Source organism: Pogoniulus pusillus, chromosome 14, assembly GCF_015220805.1.
Source record: "Pogoniulus pusillus isolate bPogPus1 chromosome 14, bPogPus1.pri, whole genome shotgun sequence".
Classification (NCBI taxonomy): Eukaryota; Metazoa; Chordata; class Aves; order Piciformes; family Lybiidae; genus Pogoniulus; species Pogoniulus pusillus.
The window spans coordinates 8,341,585-8,363,642 of NC_087277.1; the positions used below are offsets into that span (position 1 = coordinate 8,341,585).

Here is a 22,058-nt window from a genome sequence, read left to right on the forward strand (position 1 = left end):
TCTCACAAGTGCTTGCCTAGCTTCCAATTATTTTTAGAACAGAGAATTTCCTGAGTTGGATGTGGCCACTGTCTGCTCAGCAACCCTCTGTAGATTTCTTTTCCAACTACTTGTCCATTTTTTCCTTGACTCCAAGTCATTATTTTACAGAGCTTCCTTTGGTAATAAACGCTGCAAGTCTGCTATGGGCTGTACAGAGAGTGACTTTCATCTCATTGTCTTCAGCCTAATTACTAATAGGTTCACTTGATTCCCTCATAGTTATTCTCTTGGTCCAGAAGCTACCACAATATTGCAGACATTTCAGCATATGCAGTTTTCTGTATACACAGGCTGTGTGCAGGCAGAAGTAAATGCGATGAATAGGCAATCAAAGTATGTTATCATTGCATGTTTGTAAATTAAAACCATGTTTGGACACCGCAGAAGATGTCCCCTGGACTCTAAAAAAAGCTGGGGTTCTTTTTCCCCCATCCAAAATGTTGACAAATAGTGCTCATGACCCTGCACTTTACTTCCCATTGCCAAGATTAAATCCTTCTCTGCCCTTTCAAGATTTCTGCATCCACCGTCGCCTGGAAGCTAAGAGATGAGGTATCCAGGGGACCAGTGTCTGAAAATATCTGTGGGTACCACAGAAGCAGACACCAGGACGGTGGAAAAGCAGCAGCAGTTTTTGAGAGTGAAAATCCGCACCAATAGCTCCCTCTCTGCCCAGCTTCCTTCCCCTGTCTCATTCTTCACCCCCCCCCCACTCCCCCCCGGCCTGTGTGGCTTAGATTAATCCCCGAGCGCGGCTCGAAGCGCCGGCAGCAGCATCTCACCCGCGCCCTGAGCGCGGAGCCCTCCAGCGCACCGCGGCGCAGCTCAGCCCCGCGCAGGAGGGAGGCCGCGGGGACTCTGCGCCGCGGGAAGGGAGTCACGAGAGGAGGCGGCGGCGTTCCTCCATTCGCAGCCACCTTCTGCCCCCTCCACCGCCTCCCCAACCCCAGGGCCGGCAACGAGGGGAGCGGCGGCGCTGCCTTCGTCGCAGCGGGTCCGACGGGAAGCCGAGGCGGCGGGAGCCGCCGGACTCGCAGTCCCGCAGGGATCTGGCCTTTTCCCGCCGGGGGGCAGACAGAGCCGACCCTGCCGTGTGACAGCCGTGGGGGGACGCTGCTGCCTCGGCGAGCCGGGCTGAGACTGCAGCGGCTGCGGCCATGTGTTTCTCCGCCTGCCTGTGACACAATAACACGGGAAGCGGGGAGGGGATCGAAGCCTGCTGAGGGGAAAAGTGACCTGCCCCGCTCAGGTGAGGCGAAGCGGGGCGGCGGGGAGGCTACCACTGCCCCCTAACTCCAGCGCCAGCCTCTGCAGGAGCCGAGGCCGGGCGAGAGGCGCCTCTCGCAGCTGCCATCTCAGGCAGCGCGACTGAGGGCGGCGGGTCCGCGGTCCCCTCTCACCCGGCGGTGCTGTGCCCACAGGCCGGCGGCGATGGAGGAGGGCATGAGCACTATGCAGCAGAAAGCGGCGGAGCTGGAGCACATGGCTGAGGTCCTGCTCACCGGCGAGCAGCTCCGGTAAGCGGTGCCTTCCTTCTGCGCTGCCTAGGTCGCGCACCCGGCGGTGAGCGACAGCAACCCCCCTGAAGGCGGGAGTGGGCTCTGCGGGGTGCAGGAAAAGGGTGTGTGCCCTCAGGCATTCCGTGCAGTGGAGCACCTGCCCTGCTGCCAGCGCTCCGGTCCCTCTTTCCGCAGCCAGGCGCAGGAAGCAGAGGGAGGTGTGAGGCGGTGCTGCGAGCCCACGGAGGTCAGTCACCGCCTCGGGGTCTTCTGCCCTGGACGCCTTGGCTCCCCTGCGCGGGGTGGGAGGCGTCTTTGGGGCAAGGCTGCAGGCGGTGCAGTAGGAGTGTTGCGTCTTTAAAGATTAAAAAAGTCCCAAGCAAATCATAAGGCATCGAGAGTTTCAGCACTCCGGCGAAAAACAGGCAGAGCGCAGGGAACACTGCTGCCAGAACCCCCCAGTGCTCCGGCTGTCGCATGGGCAGTGGCCGTGCCGAGGTGCACCGTGCTGGGAGCGCTTGTTTCTGTTTTGCATCAGCTGGTCCCAGCAGATGGAAGGGGATCCCTACTGTCAGTGCCAGCAGTAATTAACTGTGCAGTGTGACTGGAGCTGTGTGCAGTACAGAAAGCTTCAACAACATTGCCTGACTTAATTTTCAGTTTCTGTGATATTTGTTGTGCGGTCTGTACCCATACACTGTAGAGGAGAAGTTAAGGCTTTCAATTTGCTGATGGAACATCCTGTGATTCAGGAATTAAAAATCCTAGTATTACTCTGTATTATATGTGTAACTAGAAGGAGGTTGTACAGATATTTTTCCAGTAGTTTTCACTTGCATTTGCTTTGAACTTTTTGCTCAATTTGCAGACAGACATTGCTAAATGATAGAAATATTGCTTGGTTTAGGAGGTGCCGTCAATGCTGCTAGTACAGACAATGCGTTGTTAGTGATTGCATCCATGTGGTAAAGACTTCTGACGCCTCATCAGACACACTAGTGATACATGTTTCGGAGGTTAACATTGGTTCCAGTATACACCAGTGTATGCTCCAAACTTGAGATTCCTCTTCAAAGTAGTGTGAAATGAAACCTAGAGTGACAGTTTGTGCCAACACACAGGCTCTACATGGTAGATTAAGCGCAGTTGTTGACGTCCGAGTGCCTGATAAGAATCCTGCTGTGACCTTTATCTCACTAGGAGTTGAAGATTCAAGGATAATAGAAAATTTCTATGAAGACAACATGAATCTTTTCATACACGTCCTAGTTCAATCTAAAAGCGAAAGCTTTGCAAGCTTTCCTTGAGGAGAAGACTGAGGAAACTTCAACAAACCTGGCTCACAACCAAGGGTGGCATTTGTTATATTATTTATTGAGGTAATGAAACATGGTGCTTTCTTGTGGGCAGGTTGATCTACAGATACAGCTAGTCCTTGCCCAGTAAAGTTGCCTGTGGACATTCTTTTGTGAAGCTGTAGAAGGTGGCCTAGATCTCCATGGACTCTGATTTCACAAACATCTCAGTCTGCATAATGTCTACTGCTGCTGAATGAGGACATCTGCAGTCTCACTGACTTTGCCCCTATCCCCATTCCTGACTGTGTAGTCCTACCTCCTCCCTCATGGCTGCTTGTACATTTTTTCACCATCCTGGGAGCAGACCCTATGTGGCAATCCAGTGGGTAGATTAGTTTTCAGAGATGCTGGCTGCCAGAACCCACAGAAGATAGGTGGTGGAAATGTAGAACGAGAAGCAGAAAGAGGAGGTAGTGGGAAAGAAGTGAGATCTGTCATTTCAGCAGCAGTGAGCAGCTGGGTCAGATGGAACTATCTTGTGAAACAGCACCCAAAAGTGTTTCTCTTCCCTAAGTTGTGGTTTTTCACTTGTTTGGTTTTGGTTTTGGTTTTTGTTAGCCTTGTTCTATTGTGGTGGTGGTGTGATTCTCTATGCAAAGGGTTAGTTTTCTTCAGTTTGCTGGAGAATAAAAACTGCAGAGTATGCGATAGAAAACTGGCTGGTAGACAAGTTTTAGCCAATCCTGCATTTAAAGTTTCCCTCTTCCTGTTCAAGATAAGTGTGTAATTGTTAAAGCCAAATGAAAACATGGAGGGTTTTCAGGATCAAAGGCAGGCTATCTCAGCAGCCTTTGGGGCAGGCAAACAGATGAGTGAATACCGGCACACACTTGGCTCAAGGAAACATACTGTACTCTATTCTTAGTGATGCTTACAGATATAAGCCCCCAATGGGAGTGATGCAGCCAGGCAGGTGATTATGTGTGTATTTGGGTGAAAGTGCATATGAGCAAGTGTTGCATACTGCAAGATGAACACATAACTTGGGAGCAAAAGTCTAAAATGAAACTGTGAACATGGTGTTGCTTACACAGACCTAACCAAATGTAGATATTTAAAGCACTCTTTTACTAGACCAAACAACATGCGTGTCTGAACTCAAAATAATTACAAGAGCTGCTTGATTTAAATTCCTTACAAAGTTCCTCTTGCCTGGCCTACCCCAGCCTCACATGTTGCCTCATATCTTCCATACCGGTGGGCTATTTATTGCACATCTGTCCCTCTCTGACAGGGATGTCCTCATGCAGTGAGGGCTGAAGTCATCTTAGCAGCAGCTTGGTGAGCCTGACTCTACACACTGGCAGTGTTGGCAGTGTGGGTGGAAGCTGTGTGCCCCCATCCCAGGCAGGTGGAAGCTTGATAGTGGAGGGAGAGGAGGACACCAAAGGGTTTTTTCTTTCTCGTTGTTACTGTCCCTCGATCACTTGTGATCTGTGTTTCTCCTTTACCAGGTCAGGAGCCTCTGTCCTGCTGTGCACTGTGTCAGCTGGCACCTGCTGGCACTGGGCCCACCAGCTTTTGTCATGAGCAGTTTATGGGAGATAAAGCCATGGTACAAATCCTGGTCCATGGATGGGGATGATTTATGAAAAAAAAAGAAACAGGATCTTGAACTATGTTTTAGTGGTAAATGGTAAATTTTTACATACAGTAGTGTCCTTTGCCTCTGTAGCCAGTGCCTGATTGCGTGAATACCTAACTTCTGATTAATAGAGACACATTTTTTAAAGTGAGGAGGAATAATACCAGGCACCAGTACAGACTAGGAGTTGTCCTGCTGGAAGGCAGCTCCACAGAGAAAGACTTTGGAGTCTTAGTGGACAGCAAGTTATCCATGAGACAGCCATGTCCCAAAAAGGCCAACAGCATCCTACGGTGCAATTAGAAAAGTGTGTCCAGTAGGTCTAGGGAGGTTCTTCTCCTCCTCAGCTCCTTGTGAGACCACACCTGAAATACTGTGTCCGATTTTGGGCTCTCCAATTTAAAAGAGACAGGAATCCACTGGAGAGAATCCCAACAGAGAGCTGTGAGGATGATTAAGGGGCTTGAACATCTCTTCTATGAAGAAAGATGGGAAGACCTGAGGCTGTTTAGTCTTGAGAAGGCTGAGAGGGGACCTTGCCAATATCTGTGAATCTCTGAGGGTAAGTGTTAAGATGAAGGTGCCAGTCTCTTTTTTGTGGTACTCAACACAGGAGACACTTCTTTACAGTGAGGGTGACAGAGCCCTGGAACAGGCTGCCCATAAGATGTGGAGTCTACTTCCCTGGAGACTTTCAAAACTCCTAGATGCCTTCCTGTGCTGCCTGCCCTAGGTGTTCAGCAGGGGGGCTGGACTCAGTGGGTCCCTTCTAATCCCTAGCATTCTGTGATTCTGTGACTTCTGAAGTTTGGTTCTTGGTGAACCTTTAAATTGAAACATAGGTGAAGATTTCATCAGTGCAGCACTTCAACACAGACCCTTTGGTGGGTCTTTACAGCCATGCAGGAAACTAGGAAGAGCAAGGTGAGAGCTGAGGTGAGCTGATTCAGCTGAAGGGTGTTCAGGCACCGAAATTCCACCCTGCATCAGCCACTGGGACTATACATATTGAAGCTGCAAGACCAGTCAAAACCAGTTTTCACTAGTCTACCAGAGGTTTCATGTCAAGAAGATTATCACTTTAGGAAAACTTCTTCGTGTGTTGGAGTGCATAACTTCCAGAGTCATTAATTTCTGAAGGGTGATAACACATACAGGTCCACACATTTCTTATTCTGAGCAATAAATAGGCAACTGTTTTCAGGATGGCAAGAATCATAGAATCAACCAGGTTGGAAGAGACCTCCAAGGTCATCCAAGGTTCAAATGTTAATTGTCACTCTGAAGTTCAAAGAACCCTGAACATGTAACAGTAACAGTGTGTAGAGAAATTTACTCAAGAGAGCCTTAGCATTGATAAATTGCTGTAATATAAAAATACATTAACCATATAGTTATGTAATTTATTAAACGCTGTCACTAGAGGTCACTTCCTCTCAAGTCAGGTCCTCACTGGTCTTCAGATGTCATACTAGACAAATGTATGTGCCATTTTTAGAGACAGAAGTCATTAAGATGAGATTTTCTAACCTGTCAAAGCCAAATCAATATTGCATTTTTCCATCTGAAGAGATGATGTGTTTTTATGCCCCTTTGTACCTTGTTCTTGCAGCCTCCATAGTGCTTTACCAGTGGTTTCATTCCCCTTAGCCAAGAGCTAGCATTTTGGCTCAAAACTAACCCTGATAAAAAGAGTTTTCAGTTTTCTTACACGAGGATGGTCTTGATCATTGCCCACTTTAGAGCCAACAAGGCATAGGAGGTTGCATCATTGAATCTCTGCAGAACAGAAAGCTCCAGAATGCTTTGTCCAAAAGAATTCACTTTCATTAATTTGCTTTCCAAAATCAAGCAACTAAGAAATGTGAGTAATATAATGCACTAGAAGAAAACATTTCCAAGTGAAGGTTGGTAGAGCTGCAAAATGAAGTGATCTAAAATGAAGTTTCCCACTATGTCAGCTGTATCACTATGAGTTACATATTTTAAATAATATAAATTAGTTTTATGATAAGCAGGTTTTTTCTCCCAAAATTATATATATATATTTAGAATCTTTGTTACTTGATATCTTTGTTACCTGATGCACTTTCTAATTAGTTTCAGTCTTGCCTGTTTGTACTAGTTTTAATGACATCAAGCACCCTACGTATACGATTCCTGGGCCAGGAGTTTTGATTTCACAGAATCACAGAATGTTAGGGGCTAGAAGGGATCTCAAAAGATCACCCAGTCCAACCCCCCTGCTAGAACAGAATCATCTATACGAGATCACGTGGGAATACATCCAGGCAAGTCTTGAATGACTCTAGAGGGGGAGACTCCACAACTCCCCTAAGCAACCTATTCCACTGTTCTTGTGTCTTTCAGTAGCATTTCTGGCTGTTTAACATTTCTAGAAATCAAGCCATGAGGGTTTTGTTTGCTTAGTTCTTTCCTCTATGCTAGGACTTTTAATAGTCATTCTATCAGCAGCTCTCCTCAAGCACAGCTCAAGAGATCAAGTAATTAACAACGCATGTGCAAACAGAGATTGCTCCTTCTCTGGGTACACGAGAAGGCGGATGTTGTACAAGTGGTTTGTGCTGTTATGTTTCATGCGTTCCATTCCAGAAGGAATCAATCATTAACTTTTGTCTCAGGTTAGCAGAAATCAACAGGCAAACAATAGATCTTGGATGTATGTAGTATGTTCAAGAATAACTGTCATTTATTTTATGTTAGAGGAGCTACCCATGAACAGGTGGAGGAGAATGTTTTGATGTTGGTGCTCTTGCAGGGAAGGCAGAATTAATGTGCCAGAAGCAAAGCAGCTTTGCTTTTCCTATGATTCCTGGCCCCATGGCAGGCAGTGGCCATAGGTTGGCACCATGACAAAGAATACTTATACCACTTGTTATTATTATTTACTATTTATCTTAGTGATAGCGCCTGGGAGTTTGAACTATTTATCAGGTCTCAGTAGGGGTAGGCAATGTGTACTCTGAAAAAAACCTAAACCCTTGCAAGACAAATCTTGGCTGCAGTCGCAGCAGCAGCAGGCTCTGCATGGTGAGGGAGGATCTATGTGAAGCTGCCAAACCTGGGGAACCAAAGTGGGACTCGCTGAGGACTGGGATTTCTCGTTTGAGATTTGAGACACTGAGCCAAGCAGTGATCCCAGAAACAGAGAAAAGTGTCTCCCAGGTGGGAAGATACAGTGGTAATACTCTGTGTGCTGGGTTGAGTGGGGAGCTAAGTACTGTTTTCAGGTAAGGATCTGCTCTTTTGTCCCTCCAAAGTCTTATCAGTAGAGTGAGGAACTGGACTGAAGCCACAAGAAAGATCAACCAGCTTTCACAATTGGATAATGGACAAAGACTAGGGAGAAATCAATGCATCTCATTGTAATAGAGGTATTTCTTATCACTCTATCTTTTTGAAGTATACAACTTAAAAGAATTTTAGCACTTTCTGTGATGTAAAGCTTAAGAACATGAAGGATATTGTGCTAGCAGCAGATCTTAGCTTCTCTGCCGTCTGGCTAAGTTCCTGACATAGACTTCTTCAGCCCTGTCACTAGATGTCCAGGCATCTAGAGGTCATCTAGACCAACCCCTCTCTGGGGCTTCCCTTCCTTTGGACTGTCTTAAGCATCTCTGGTCCATCACTGTGAGGTGGCCTGCACAGAAGTGATCAGTAGGGCTTTTGTACTGCTTATATTTCAGCTTGGTCAGTTTTTACAAACTGATTTACTACATGACCATGCAAAAGCTTTATCTGAAGAAGTATTGGGGGAGAAATGGGTGCTGGCTTACCCCATGTCACTGAACTACAGTTTAGGGCTGTGGTTTTCTGATATAGCAGATCTGACTGCAAGCTGCAGTCTGGCTGCCCTGCTCTTATCAGTTCTCTTGCACAGCTCACTGGTGTTCATCTGGGATCAGAAGTTCAAGAACGAAAGTGGTTGAAGCCAAATAAGAAAAGTTTAACTTTCTAAGCAGGCTCAGCACGAGGTCAGAACAGTGCTAGCACAGGGGTGAGTGTGCTGGCAGAACACATGGTCAAGTATGGAGAGAAGGAATGGTAGCAGCACCCACTGCTGGGTTTGCTTGACCACCCCTTTAGTGCTTACTTGTCTAAACTCAGCATGGGTCAAACATTTGCTGAATTCCTGTTAAAAAAAACACAGACTCTAGTATAAGACAAGATTGTAAAAACCATGTTTAGTTTAAAAGCCCAATGCACATGTCATTACTAGTTAGAACAGAACCTATGCTTACAGTATGCTTAGATGATTTCTCTTTCAAGGTTTTTATCTTTACTTCATCACTCTTGTCACAGTTTTGTGCATGAGTACAGATAAATATTGACATTTTATATTTTATGACACGTGTACTATGTAATTTATATGACCAGAGCTTCAATGCCTTACTTCAGAATGCAACTCCCTATCTTAATTATCAGACCTATAATTTTACAGCCTTCTTGGTTTGCTTCTTAACAGTGTCTCAATCCAGTAAATGCATTCAGGTCTCAAAGGTGCATTTAGAGATAATTAAAAAATCTGCTAGATTTGGTTTGCTAATTCAGAGCAAACACAGAAGCTGGTTTTCACTTAGCAAGGTCATAATTCTACATTTCTTTGCAGTTGTGTGGGTGTTTACATGGGCTACCACAGCAGTTTGACAGGGGTTTGCAGGCAGAAGAGAGTTTTCTGATTTCTGTGGAGAACCAGAGGATTGTAGGTCACGTTGTGGCTTTTGCAGCGGTGCTGAGCTTTTGTGTCTAAGCTGATGCTGTTGCAGAAGAGGGCAGCCTAAATCCCCTTTAAAAAGGCTCTTGTTGCTTGGCCTAGTGCACCTGCATTGGTGTGTATCTGATCCCAGGGTGACAGCCAGGTTACCATTGTGACAGACCATCACCAGCGGCAGTGCAAGGGAAAAGACCAGATGACATGCAACCGGGGGCAAAGAACTCCACAAACCCCCCTTTTGTTAGGGTGAGATTGGCTTCTCAGGGAGTCAAACCCTAATGTTAAATTATAGCTGTGTCAGTTCAGGAGCCCCTTCTCAGCCTTTACATCCTTTCTTCTGCAGCCCAGCTCCTGTATAGATGTCAGATTCTTGGGCAGAAATCATCAAAATGCTGACTAGAGTTTGAGTGACGACATGAAAACAGCTCTGTGGCTGTTTGGGTGAGGTGCCTCTTGTGTATTAAGGCAGCAAGCACAAAGATGCTCCCTTGAAGTTTTAAAATTGAATGGCAAAACTGGAACTCAATTAGCAGTCAAAGCAAAAGCCTACATCACCTGAGAGGTTGTGGTAGCAAAGATGGAAGCTTGAAAGAGAAGGTAAGAGTGGTTAATACTTTGCTTGATATGCCAGAAAAGCAGAGGCAGTGGAATGGCTCAGGGAGAGAGATGGACAACTTTACTGAGGTCAAGAGCTGTGGAAACTAATCATTCCAAGAGCATTCCAGGTAGATAAGAGCCAAACAAGACAATGTTTGTCTAGGATATTTCAATGAAGAAGCCTTAAGGTGTAAGATAATGGAGAAGGAGAACTTTGACCTGAACTTGGCCTTTCTAGGGGGTAGGTAATAGAGGTCTTAGAGGTGCTTTGCTCAAGCATTCTGTAGAGACCAAAGTTCTGCTGATAAGCAGCACTAACACTATGATTTTTATCCTTTATGGAGATTACATAATCTACCTGGTCTGGGAAGATTCTCCCATCCTCAGTAACAGAGCAGCCATTCAGCATGGTGGTCTTTGACTTGAAGTTGTGGAAGTTTATGCAAGTTTGTTTCCTTGCTTCTCACACCAAGGGCCATTGGTGGAACAGGTGTGTTGCTGTAATGCTTCCCTTAGCATTTAGCGGAACTGTTGTACTGTCTGCTGCTTTTATGTTTGCACCACTTTGATGCATATTGTACCTCATTGTAAACTCATTGCAAACGAGTTTATCAGCAGGAGTTTAAAAAAAGGTGTTGTGTTGTGTCTGTTGCTCTTCACATTATGTCTTCAAAGCGTTAGGGTTGCTAAAAGCAAGCCTGAGCATTCCTTTGTGTTCTCACAAACCATTTCCAGCCCTGGTGTAACAAGCAAACCAAACACAAGACATAATTACAATATAGTTCATAAGCACAATTATTTTTCATTTAATTCCACTGAGTATTTTAGAATATTCACAGGAAGCTGAAGTTAGGAGTGCTTGTCAGAGGAATCAGAGTCCAGCACTTAGGTTTATCCTCTTTGTGAGCAAAACCTGACAGCGTGTGACTAACATGTCACTCAGAATTAGGATTGCAAATAATGGAAATTACTTCTGAAAATATATTAGCCAAGCATTATTTATAGCAATGATTGTCACTAGGGGAACGTTTTCCTTTCTTCTTTCCTTTTTTTTTTTCAGAAGAGATCCTTCTCCTGATAATTACACATCCTTTTCTGCAGTAGCATATAATTGTATAGCTCAGAAGTCAGGGTGATATAATAGAAAGCTGTTAATTGTTTCCTGGTGCTTAGGATGTAATTAACTTATACTTTCCTCTAGCTATTTTTAGTAAGATGTAGAAACAATAACTCCTAGCTTAAACTGCTTTTTGCTGCTTAGTTAGTGCAAACAGGGAGATTGTGATGTGAAGAATGTAAGAGTAGTATCATGTACAAATTCAAAGAGGTCGTATAAATACCATTTGGAGAATTATTTGGGGCTAGAAATGGACATACTTGTGGACATTTAAACTGTTTACAGAACTAATAGCATTTGGACAAACTTAGATCTTTTTGAGTCTTTTGGGAAAAGGTAGAAATAGATGAGGTTAAACTGGTAAGTAGATCTCTGTGATGAGAAAAATGGCTCTGTAATAGGAGCCATTGATATTATACTGCTGTTTATCTAATTGGAGAAAGTGATAAAAGTCAGTTCTTAAAAGCACACTAAACAAAAAACCACAACAAAGTTTATTAAAAACTTATTATCTCAACTTTAGTTTATGTAAGATTTGCAGTTAGGTAAAAGAGACAGCAGAGAAGTGTCTTTGTACAGGAAATGTATTGACACGCTGGAGAAAGCCTCAGAGAGAATTGGCTCTCAGGGTGGGGATGGGCTAGAGAATGTGATGTGCAAGGAGATGCCAAGGGCTGCATCTGCTCAGCCTAGAGAAGGAAAGGCTTGGGGAGATCCTACTGCATCAATTCTGTGATATCTGTGGTATCTGTGACATTTCTTCCAATATGCACAAAGCAATGAGAGCTGTTGCTTTCTCTGTGTGCTGTTATGCTTTATCACAATACTTCAAGACCTAGAACCTTTGAAAGTATTTCAGAATGGGAAAATCCACTCATTTTAGGTTTCTATAAAGTGGTGGCTTTTTCAAGTGTTATACTTTGGGCCTGCTGCAGTGAATCAGACCGTGGTGGTTAAAAGAGAATTGCTTGCATTCACTTTGCCTAGCTACAGAGGAGCTAGAGCAGCTTCCAAATGAATAGATTGAGAACTTCATATGACTTTTTCTGTTAAATCTGTAAATGAACACCAGCTGAAACAGTGCATCCTACATAATTTCACATGAATTATGTTTGTAGTCTGTGTTCTGAGGAATATGGAATGTCTGATTTTATTTGAGGCCAGTAATGATGGTACTGTTGGGAAACACTGAGACAAAGGAGGAATCAAAAAGGGTTGCCTGAACTTTTTAGGAGAAGCATGATAAGCACAGAAGGATTTATTTAAATGTGTAGTGGCTAAAGAGAGTTTCTGTGGACTGGAATTTGTGACATTTTGCTTGCAGGCTGAAGACTTACACAGCACAGACATCTTTTCATGTAAAATACCAGTATGCCACCTCAGAAAATGATAAGTCTGTGGAATAAGGTGCAGGAAGGTGTTGGTCACTTGATCAATGATTTCATGTCTTCAGTGGGCACAAGTCTTTTGCCATTTCAGCAGTTCATACATGCACAGACAGCTTCCGTGTGGACTGGAGTCTTGTATAGTTAGGCATTAAGAAAACATATTGTGGTTACATTCAAATTAAGACCTAATTTGCACCGTTTGCATAATGCTTTGGTAGCCAGGGCTTATCTAAAGGACTAAACCTTGGCATGCTCTTTTGAATGCCTCTGTGTGTCTGGGTAGCTACAAGAAATGCCTGTGGTCCATCTGTTGAACCCTGGTTAATGACACCATCTAAGGAGTAGCCATACTCAGGCTCCTGCAGATCCTGCCTTTCTTCAGAACAGATGATGTCAAGGCTTGTCTTGAGCAAGAGAATTAGATTTAAGATTAACACATGGTGTTGGGTCATTGACACCAATGGTAGGTGAATATCTGAGTCAGTGTAAAGGGCACAGTGCGGGCCCAGACCTCTCAACTCCTTTTGTCCTGTTTTCCATCTAAAGCCTATCCCTAACTGTGCAGCATGTGTTTTGGATTCAAGTTCAGGCCTAACCCAGCATTTGGAGCATGTTGTAAACATTACCATATTGCTGTAATCTAAGCCTACCAGCATTCAACTACAGCCGATAGCATATGTAAAGCTGAGGCTGTTACTTGGTGGATAAAGTTCACAGTGCATGTTCTGAGTTACTAAAGTAGTAAGAGATCACATTTTGAACTGACTGTCAGAGCACACATATAAGTGTTTACTAAGCTTTCTGTATGCTTGAAGAGACAATTTTGCCTAGAATGAGATATGGCAAACACATGGCCCAGTAATGGGAGTAAACTGTTCAGCAGAGCAGCAGAGCTTTTCTGGAGTCACTGTTGATTTATTTGTTACTTTAGTGGAAAATTTCCATTTAATCTTAAGAGCAGAGGAAGAATGTTTCTGTAATATTTATCTTTTCAAAGCTCATCTGCTTGTGAACATTTAACAAGACCTAATCAAACAAGACAAGATCCTTGATAGCATCCTGACAGAAGGAACTATTCATAACAAGTGGTTATGCAGCAGCTGTGTATCAGTTCATATAATTTGCCAGATGTAGAAAAATGCTGAGCTCATCCAAAGAAAGCATCTCCAGGCTAGATTTTTTGCAAAAGTAAAATCCTTGAAATAGAATTAGTCTTTAACAAGAAGTATTTAGTACATTTTCCTTAATGGTAAGAGTCTGACAGAATTTAAGGAATGAGTAACTTCATGTTGATCTGGGCTCCTAAATTCAAGAGAGATGTTGAGATACTGGAACATGTCCAGAGAAGGGCAACGAAGCTGATGAGAGGCCTGGAGCACAGCCCTGTGAGGAGAAGCTGAGGGGAGCTGGGGGTGTGCAGCCTGGAGAAGAGGAGGCTCAGAGGGGACCTCATTGCTGTCTGCAACTACCTGAAGGGAGGCTGTAGCCAGGTGGGGTTGGTCTCTTCTCCAGGGCAACCAGCAACAGAACAAGGGGACACAGTCTCAAGTTGTGCCGGAGGAGGTATGGGCTGGATGTTAGGAGAAAGTTCTTCACAGTGAGAGTGATTGGCATTGGAATGGGCTGCCCAGGGAGGTGGTGCAGTTGCCATCCTTGGAGGCATTCAAGAAAAGACTTAGTGCCATGGTCTAGTTGCTTGGACAGGGCTGGGTGCTAGGTTGGACTGGATGATCTTGGAGGTCTCTTCCAAGCTGATTGATTCTATGATTCTATGTCATTGATTAATGTCCCTAAATTTATATACCATAATTCTTCACATTACATGTTTGTATGACCTAGAAAAAGAAAAAGGTTTAAAGCAGATAAAAGATTTCTTTATCTTTAAAACATTGATGTCAGAGAGAGATCCTTTCTATGTTGTAAAATCAAGTACAGTAGTGTTATGTTGCAGAATTGTTGAGCAAAATCATTATTACCATTTGGCACAGGTGCATTTGGAATTCATTCAGTGTAGTTTGGGGCAATCAAGGCATTTTTTTTTTCTCTGTAGATGGTGATTAATTTCTTTTTCATTTTGCATTTGTGGTGAAACCTGATTGGATGTTTCAGGCTTCTCTGTAAAAACATATAGAAATGAGCACAATGTTAACTAGGATTGTACAGATTTGTTGCTTTTAGCTTATATTTTACACTCAAAGCAATATTTTTCTTAAGCAAACACAACAATAGAACTGAAAAGGCTGCACATGAGTCTATTTAGGCTATTCTGATTTATTTACTCTAATAATTGCTCTTTATTACTTCAATAAATAGTTTTGTTTAAAAACAACACACAGCTATGTAAAATTAGACAAATTCCAGGCTTGAAAAGACCAGGATGGCAATGACTGTATAGTCAGCTTCTCTGTAGCAGCTTCACAAGATCTCAAAAGGGTGTCTGGAGGTTCCTGCAAAGGTGGTGATTTGGGTCTCATCAGAATGAGTGGGTATTGCATGTGCTGTGTACGGGCATGTAGAGGCTTCAGCCAAAGGTAAAATGCAGAGGTGGGCTGTGGAGCTGGCAGAGGGATCTCCTGCCATTGCAGATGCTCCTAGCATCTTTCATTTAGCAAATATGTAGACTGGACCCTTGGCCTCTGTCCATGCTGCTGGTCTACTGATGACAAATCCTCACAGTCTTCCCCATCCAGTTTTGGGCATAATTGTATGTCACAAAGGTCACAGAATTTCTTTCAAACATTGGAGGAAGATATAGCACTAGTTTAGTGTTGACTGTACAATAATGGCAGGCCAGTTAAATATCTGTCCTTCCAATCTGCATGTAGGGGGGAGTATTGGGATGCTTGTACAGTGAAAATGAAAACCAAATGAACACCCTGTCACAAAAGCAAGGAAGCGTGCTCACAAATGCAGATGTCTGCCATCTTACTTTCGCAGCTCCTGTGCTTTGGCAAGCACATGAAGAAAATGCATACCCACTTATACTAAAAGCCTTAATAATAACAGCAAATATCTTAATATGGGCAGTACTTGAAATTTTCAGTTTTGCAGGGGATGTGAAACAGGACTTTAGAAGGGCTGTTTTAATGGCACTCAAAACCCAGCCTCTGATGTGCTTCCTCCCTGTGGTATTCCCAGGGTTGTTCATAGAAATCAGTGTAAGTCATGTAATCATAAAACACAGGGTTGGAAGGACTTTTGCAGGGTACTGTAACACTGATCCTTTGGTGTATTTATTACAGGTCTCTAACAGTTATGTAAGTTCTTGACTTGAGTAACAAAACATTTTACTCCAAACATTTGTCTGGATTTTTAGCTTAGGTTCAGTCAGCAGGATTTAAACAGCTTTTCTTGCACTCTACTTTTAGCTCACCTGAGAGATTATAGATGCCAATTCTGTGCCTTTCAGTCTTTCTTTGAACGAGGCAAGACTCCCGAGCAAGTATCTTTTTGTCTTTGCTCATTAGACTGGCTCATCGTTTGCCACACCAGTATAGTGCTGCTTCATTGTTTCTGTTTGAGCTTGTAATTTTTGAATGAGAGTGGCATGAGCAATGCACAATATTTAGACCATGTCATGTAGTATCATCTACAATGACGTGAACAACTGGGTTAACCATAATTTGTGGAAACATCTCACTTAGTACAACCTAAAATTGCTTTTGGTTTTCATATAGTTGCAGCCTGTTGGTAGCCTGTAGTTAGTGGAAGCTTAGCTACTGCACATTCAGCTATTTCATACTCTCGTTTTCTTTCAGCCTCCAAGTTCTCAGTTTTCAGCAGGGCATTTGGTTATTAGTGCACAATCTTGCATTTTGTACTCTTAACTGTTTCTCTGTTTCTTATTTCTGTACTCTGAAGGTCACCCACTAACAATTTAATCACCTCTAGGTGATGCAATCAAATGGGTCATTACTTTCAGTGTTTACAAATTTGCATCAGTTCCAGTTCTGGTTTATAGTTTAGTGATCAAACAAACATTGGATTTCAATATATTTCTGGAAGACAGTGAAAATAACTCCCTTGAATCATGTTTTTGTCAGCGTAGCCTTCTGCATATTGTACTATTGCCACATGTAGAGGGTGATAAAAAAAGAATGTATTAGTGCAAAAACCATGGTAAGATTATGTTTTTATTTAGAGGGACTCAATACAGAGAACCTTTTGTAGTCAGTATTTTTTTCACTTACTGCTTTCACAGTGTTCTTCAAAATTAAAATCACAGTATCACAGTATCACAGTATCACCAAGGTTGGAAGAGACCTCACAGATCATCAAGTCCAACCCTTTACCACAGTGTCCAAGGCTAGACCATGGCACCAAGTGCCACATCCAACCTTGCCTTGAACTGCCCCAGGGACGGCGACTCCACCACCTCCCCAGGCAGCCCATTCCAGTGTCCAATGACTCTCTCAGTGAAGAACTTTCTCCTCACCTCCAGCCTAAATCTCCCCTGGCGCAGCCTGAGGCTGTGTCCTCTCATTCTGGAGCTGGCCACCTGAGAGAAGAGAGCAACCTCCCCCTGGCCACAACCACCCTTCAGGTAGTTGTAGACAGCAATAAGGTCACCCCTGAGCCTCCTCTTCTCCAGGCTGAACAACCCCAGCTCCCTCAGCCTCTCCTCATAGGGCTTGTGCTCAAGGCCTCTCACCAGCCTCGTCGCCCTTCTCTGGACACACTCAAGCATCTCAGTGTCCTTCCTAAACTGGGGGGCCCAGAACTGAACGCAGTACTCGAGGTGTGGTCCAACCAGTGCAGAGTACAGGGGCAGAATGACCTCCCTGCTCCTGCTGACCACACCATTCCTGATGCAGGCCAGGATGCCACTGGCTCTCTTGGCCACCTGGGCACACTGCTGGCTCATGTTCAGGCGGGTATCAAACCTGGTAACACAGTTATGCTAAACAGGGGGGGAAAAAGGAAGCTATTGATTGGGAATAAGAAGAGATAAACAAAACATGATCCCTCTAGTGGAACATACTGCATATCAAATGAATATTGCATCTGTATACCTTTTGTGTTGGAAGGGTATGAGAAGCCTTGAATCATAGTATCAATATAAAATTCAGTTTGTTTACAATAGCACATAGCACTCTGTGTTTTATTACTGATTTTATTACATGTCAGGTACTGGCTATTTGTGCTTAATGACGCCCTCGATTACACAGCGCAGTGGTTGGTTGAGAGCATTGTGCAGGGATGGGAAACAATTGCTAAAAGCAGTTGAGATACTACAGTAGTATGAGGTACTGTTAATGATGAAGGTAGAATTTTCTTCTGTCATTCAGCAGGGTTGACAAGGACTGCTGAAAAGGGTCCAAACAGTTGGTGCCTCAGAAGCATAAAATGCCAGGGAGAAGATCTCCTGCAGGTCTGGCATGCTGAGGCTGAGAGCAGCCATGCCTGAAAGGACTTTGAGATCATGGGTTACCCATAGCCATAAAAGGTTTCAGCAAAACTATTTGTCACTCATTGACAGGGTGAGAAAAATATCACAACTGCAGTTGAGATAAGGCACTTGGCTAATACCAGTTCTTCTGTGGATTTCTTGAGTTAACTCTTGGAAGATAACGATGCCTTTTACTGTTTGCAGTGCAAGCTTGTTCAGTACTGTGGTGATTTCTGGGTATTGTGGAGCTGCTCTTCCCCAGATGCAATGAGTAGGTGGAAAGACCTCGTTTCTCAGAAACTTGCTGCGTGCAGTGCAAGGGCATAGCAAGGTCATAGTCAGCTTTTCCCTGTGGATAAGTGTAAAAGAGATGTCAGCCTTGGTGCATAAAGAACTTCAGCCTGTAGCTTTTTATGGATCCCTCACCCACTTGGGACACAATATGCATCTGAGAGAGTGGTTGTCATACAGGAGGGCTTTCTGGCACAGCCACTTGTGTCCTTGCTGCAGCCCCTCTTCCTGAATCCAGTCTTTAGCCCAGCATCCTATTCCCCTGTTCCCAGTCTGTCTCTCCAGGTTCCTGAACGGCAGTGCTAGCAGAAATAGCTGTAGCAGTGGTGCTTGGGCTAGTGGACCTATATTTGCCCTGTCTATCCTTTCAAAGAAACATCTTCCAGATGTGTTACTGACATAACAGGCCTGCGTTCCTCGACACAAATGTCACCAAGTTTCACTGGTCTCCCATAGGAGTTGCACTGTTCCTTCCTCAGTTTTCTGTCTGTAAAAAACTCCTTTTGTTGAGAGTGATTTTCAGCATAAGTCCATGAGAGTTGGTAAACTACTGTGCTAATCCAGTCAAGTGATGGCTGTAACAACAGTTGTCCTGTGTTTTCTGGCCTGCATTTTGAAAATCTGGAGGTTTGTGGTGGAAGTCTTCAGTTTAGATTTGGAAAGACATCCCCAAGAAAGTTAGTCTCCACAGTACTTACTGATTTAGTCAGCCTAAGTATATCCTTGTAATGGTTACACAGGAAAAGAATAAGCAAAGATGGCTTGTTCTTCAGTGAAAAGTACCTTGGTCTTTGGAAAGCCACATGGCAGTATCACATAGATCTTGACCTGTGTGTTTGTCCCACGTGTGCATCTCAGCTCATCCATACACAAGCGAGAAGCACAATACTATTTGACTTCCTTATCAAGGAGGAAAACTCTGAGTTGCTGAGTTCTAACAGCTTCAGCCCAGGAAGCAAGCAACTGGAGCATGGCAGGCAGACTTCCACTTTCCTTATGACTAGGGGCAGGAGAAGTAATAACTTGCCTATATTTTGTGGTTTTGCCTTTCTAAAACCTGTTTTTATGCTTTCCGGCACAAGGGAAGTTCTCCAAGGTTCAAGTGTGCAGGCAGTTGGAATTATTATTCATACTTGTACACATTTTGATTACAAGTGAAATCAAGACGGCTTGGCAGGCAGAGGTACTTCAAAGCTTGCTGTGGACATGTAGAGAAAGTGCTGTTAGATCTGTAACACTGCAAGACACTGAGTTTTTCTGCTTCTTGAGAAGTGAACTAATACTATTGTGATATGATGATACGGTTAGTCTATCCTCACACAAGGGTATATCACAGCCAAAAGAATGGAGTCAGCAGTCCACTACACATATTCTAGGGTCAAACCCTAGAAAAATGCCAACATAACCATTCCAAAATTTGATATGGAAGTTATCTGAAGTCCCTACTTACATTCACTGTTTCACTAGGTCAACAACATTATGCTGTGTTGTTTTGAATGAAGACTTGATAAAGACCCAGGTCATACACCTTTGAGGTGTAAAAATCCAGTTTTTACAACTGGCCTCTGGTTTTGTGGCAGATCAATACAAACACACAGGTCTGATTTCCTCTGCAGTCTGGAGTACTCACAAGGGAGGCTGTGACCCTGAATTTCTGGGCTGAAAAAGTGTCTCTAAAAAAAACAACGATGTCATTTTGGTTTTTATGTCTGTGTCCATCCCTTAGAACTCCTGTTGGTGTTACTAAGGTGTAATGAGTATTGAGGATGTCTCTGTGCAAGCTTGGTTGCAGGCTTAGTGATCTTATTACTCTTTGAAATTATAAAAAAAGCACTTTATAGAAGAGGCAGCCTCAAGGTTTTCGTTCAAGCCACAAGGCCACTGGTGAACCTTCACTTCTTTGGAAACTTCAGGCTTTCCTCTGTGGTGCACCAAGAGATGATTTATCCAAAATCTCTCTACCTGGCTCTGTGTTCTGGCATATCCTTGCATTGACTATGTGGCTGTGGGCAATAAAGAGGAAATAAACTCATTGATGAGAACTGATATCAGGAACTACATTGAAGACACCTTTTCTATCCCTATTTCAGGTAGTAGAATTTCTCCTGTGCCACAGCTGCCAACACAGAAATAATCTTCATTCTATTTCCAGCATGACCCCGTGTTTTAAAGGGTATTTTAGCCCCTGTGGATATCAAGTAACAGAACTTAGTGATTGCAGAACTGAAGCATAAATAGAAAGGGGAACAGGCAGCAGTGAATCGCTGATGCTTCATCTGAGACTTGGCAAGCCCAGCTGGAAGTGCTTGTCCTTCATGATTGCCTGTGTGTACAAAGTTTATATGGTCACTGATGTAGTTCACTTTTTTTCTGGCAGTGCAAAGGCAAAACTTTAGCATAAAGGACATGTTATGTTGTTCAGTATTTTCGTGGATGTGTATTTATGTACAGACTCTGCCATATTTTGTAATGAATTGGATCTGCAGCTGACCTGGGAGTTTCAACTTTCAGTGAGAATTATTCTTCTAAGTCACTGAGACACTTTAGAAAATCCCAACTTTTAGTAAAGTGCCTCTCTACTGTGTTGTAGATGGGTCATACTGTTTGGGTCAGGAAACAGACAAACCTTGTGATCTCTGGGAGCATAAAACCCACTTCTTTTTTCAAGAGAGAAAGCCAGATCTGCTTGCCAGGGGGCACCTCTGATGTCCCTTGAAAAGAGGTGTAGAAAACCCATGTTCTTCAGCTACCATGAATTGTTCTCATCTTTGGCAAGATATTTTTTTCTGTCCATATATTTTTGTCACAAAGGACTTCATGACTTGTTTTACTTGGAAATAAGTAAATCCTCTGGCAGAAGTGCCAAATGTATAGAACTTACAAGAGAATTTGAAGATGTCAGAAATCACCTGCAATGCTTCTCTCTTCTGTGCATCAGTGTTAATTTTCAAGGGACCTAACAGGGTTTTGCTCAGAGGTTACCTTAAGGTAGTAGAACTGCAGTAGTTCAGTGTGTGCTGACTAGCAGGGCTCAAGCTGGCATAGTCACTGAAACCAAGGGTTTGTGCAGCAGGTGATGCTCTGGGGCAGGACGTACTTGTAGTGCCACAACTAATTACAACATCAGTGTATATCCTTCAAGAATTAGTAAATCCTGTTAACAATCTCTCCTTTAAAGGGACTCTTCACTGGCATTTTATTCTTCCATTTAAAACAATAAAAAATTTTCTATCATGATATGTTTTTTGATATAGATAATATACAGATCATATATATGATAAAGATCTTATATATGGTAGATGATACATGATATATACAAATGAATACTATCATACAAATAGTATATATAGCATTTATATACATATGATTTATTTGCATATATCATATACATACAAGTATGAATGCACAGACACCTATATATCTGTTAGTCTGTCTGTCTGTCTGTCTATATCTGTCTATCCATCCATCCATCCATATGGCTTGGCTTCTCTAAGGACAAGTCTTGCCTGACCGATGCAGAGGCCTACCTTCTATGATGGAGTGACTACATCAGTGGACAAAGGAAGAACTATAGATGTTGTCTGTCTGGATTTCTGTAATGCCTTTGACATGACTCCCTACAATATATCCTCCTCTCTAAATTAGAAATGTATGGATTTGATAAATGGACTTCTGGTGTATAAGGAATTGCTTGGATGGTTGCTTCTACAGAGCAGTGTTCAATGGCTTGATGCCCAGATGGAGATCAGTATCAAGTGGTATCCCTCAGGAGTGTCCATATTTGGGACCAGTGCTGTTTCATGTCTTCATCAGTGATAGGATGGGATCAAGTCAATGGGTCTGCAGATGACACCAAACTGAGCGGTGTGGTTGACATGTCTCTTGAGTGCACATTTTTAGTGAGCCTTTCTAGGATGGCCATAGGGACTATATGGGATGTACTAGGAAAAGGTGGGTGCCAACAAAAGCAGGGAGTCTTTTTGTATATAGGAGTCAGGGCTAGATGGCATTCTGCAAAAATCTGTGTTAGCCAAGCACACATTACTAGACTTAATAA

At 43.4% G+C, this 22,058-nt stretch overlaps 1 protein-coding gene across 2 annotated transcripts in view; it reads left to right on the forward strand.

The window, feature by feature from the left end:
* The first annotated feature begins 800 nt into the window (after nucleotides 1–800).
* Nucleotides 801–22,058, forward strand: part of DEPTOR (DEP domain containing MTOR interacting protein) — an 83,918-nt gene continuing 62,660 nt past the window's right edge. Inside the window, exons 1-2 of one of the 2 annotated variants that reach the window (XM_064154210.1) lie at nucleotides 801–1,291; nucleotides 1,464–1,559. In XM_064154210.1, coding sequence (XP_064010280.1) covers nucleotides 1,474–1,559 — 86 coding nt within the window. In that variant the 5' untranslated portion in view covers nucleotides 801–1,291; nucleotides 1,464–1,473. The other variant, XM_064154211.1, reaches the window with a different exon arrangement.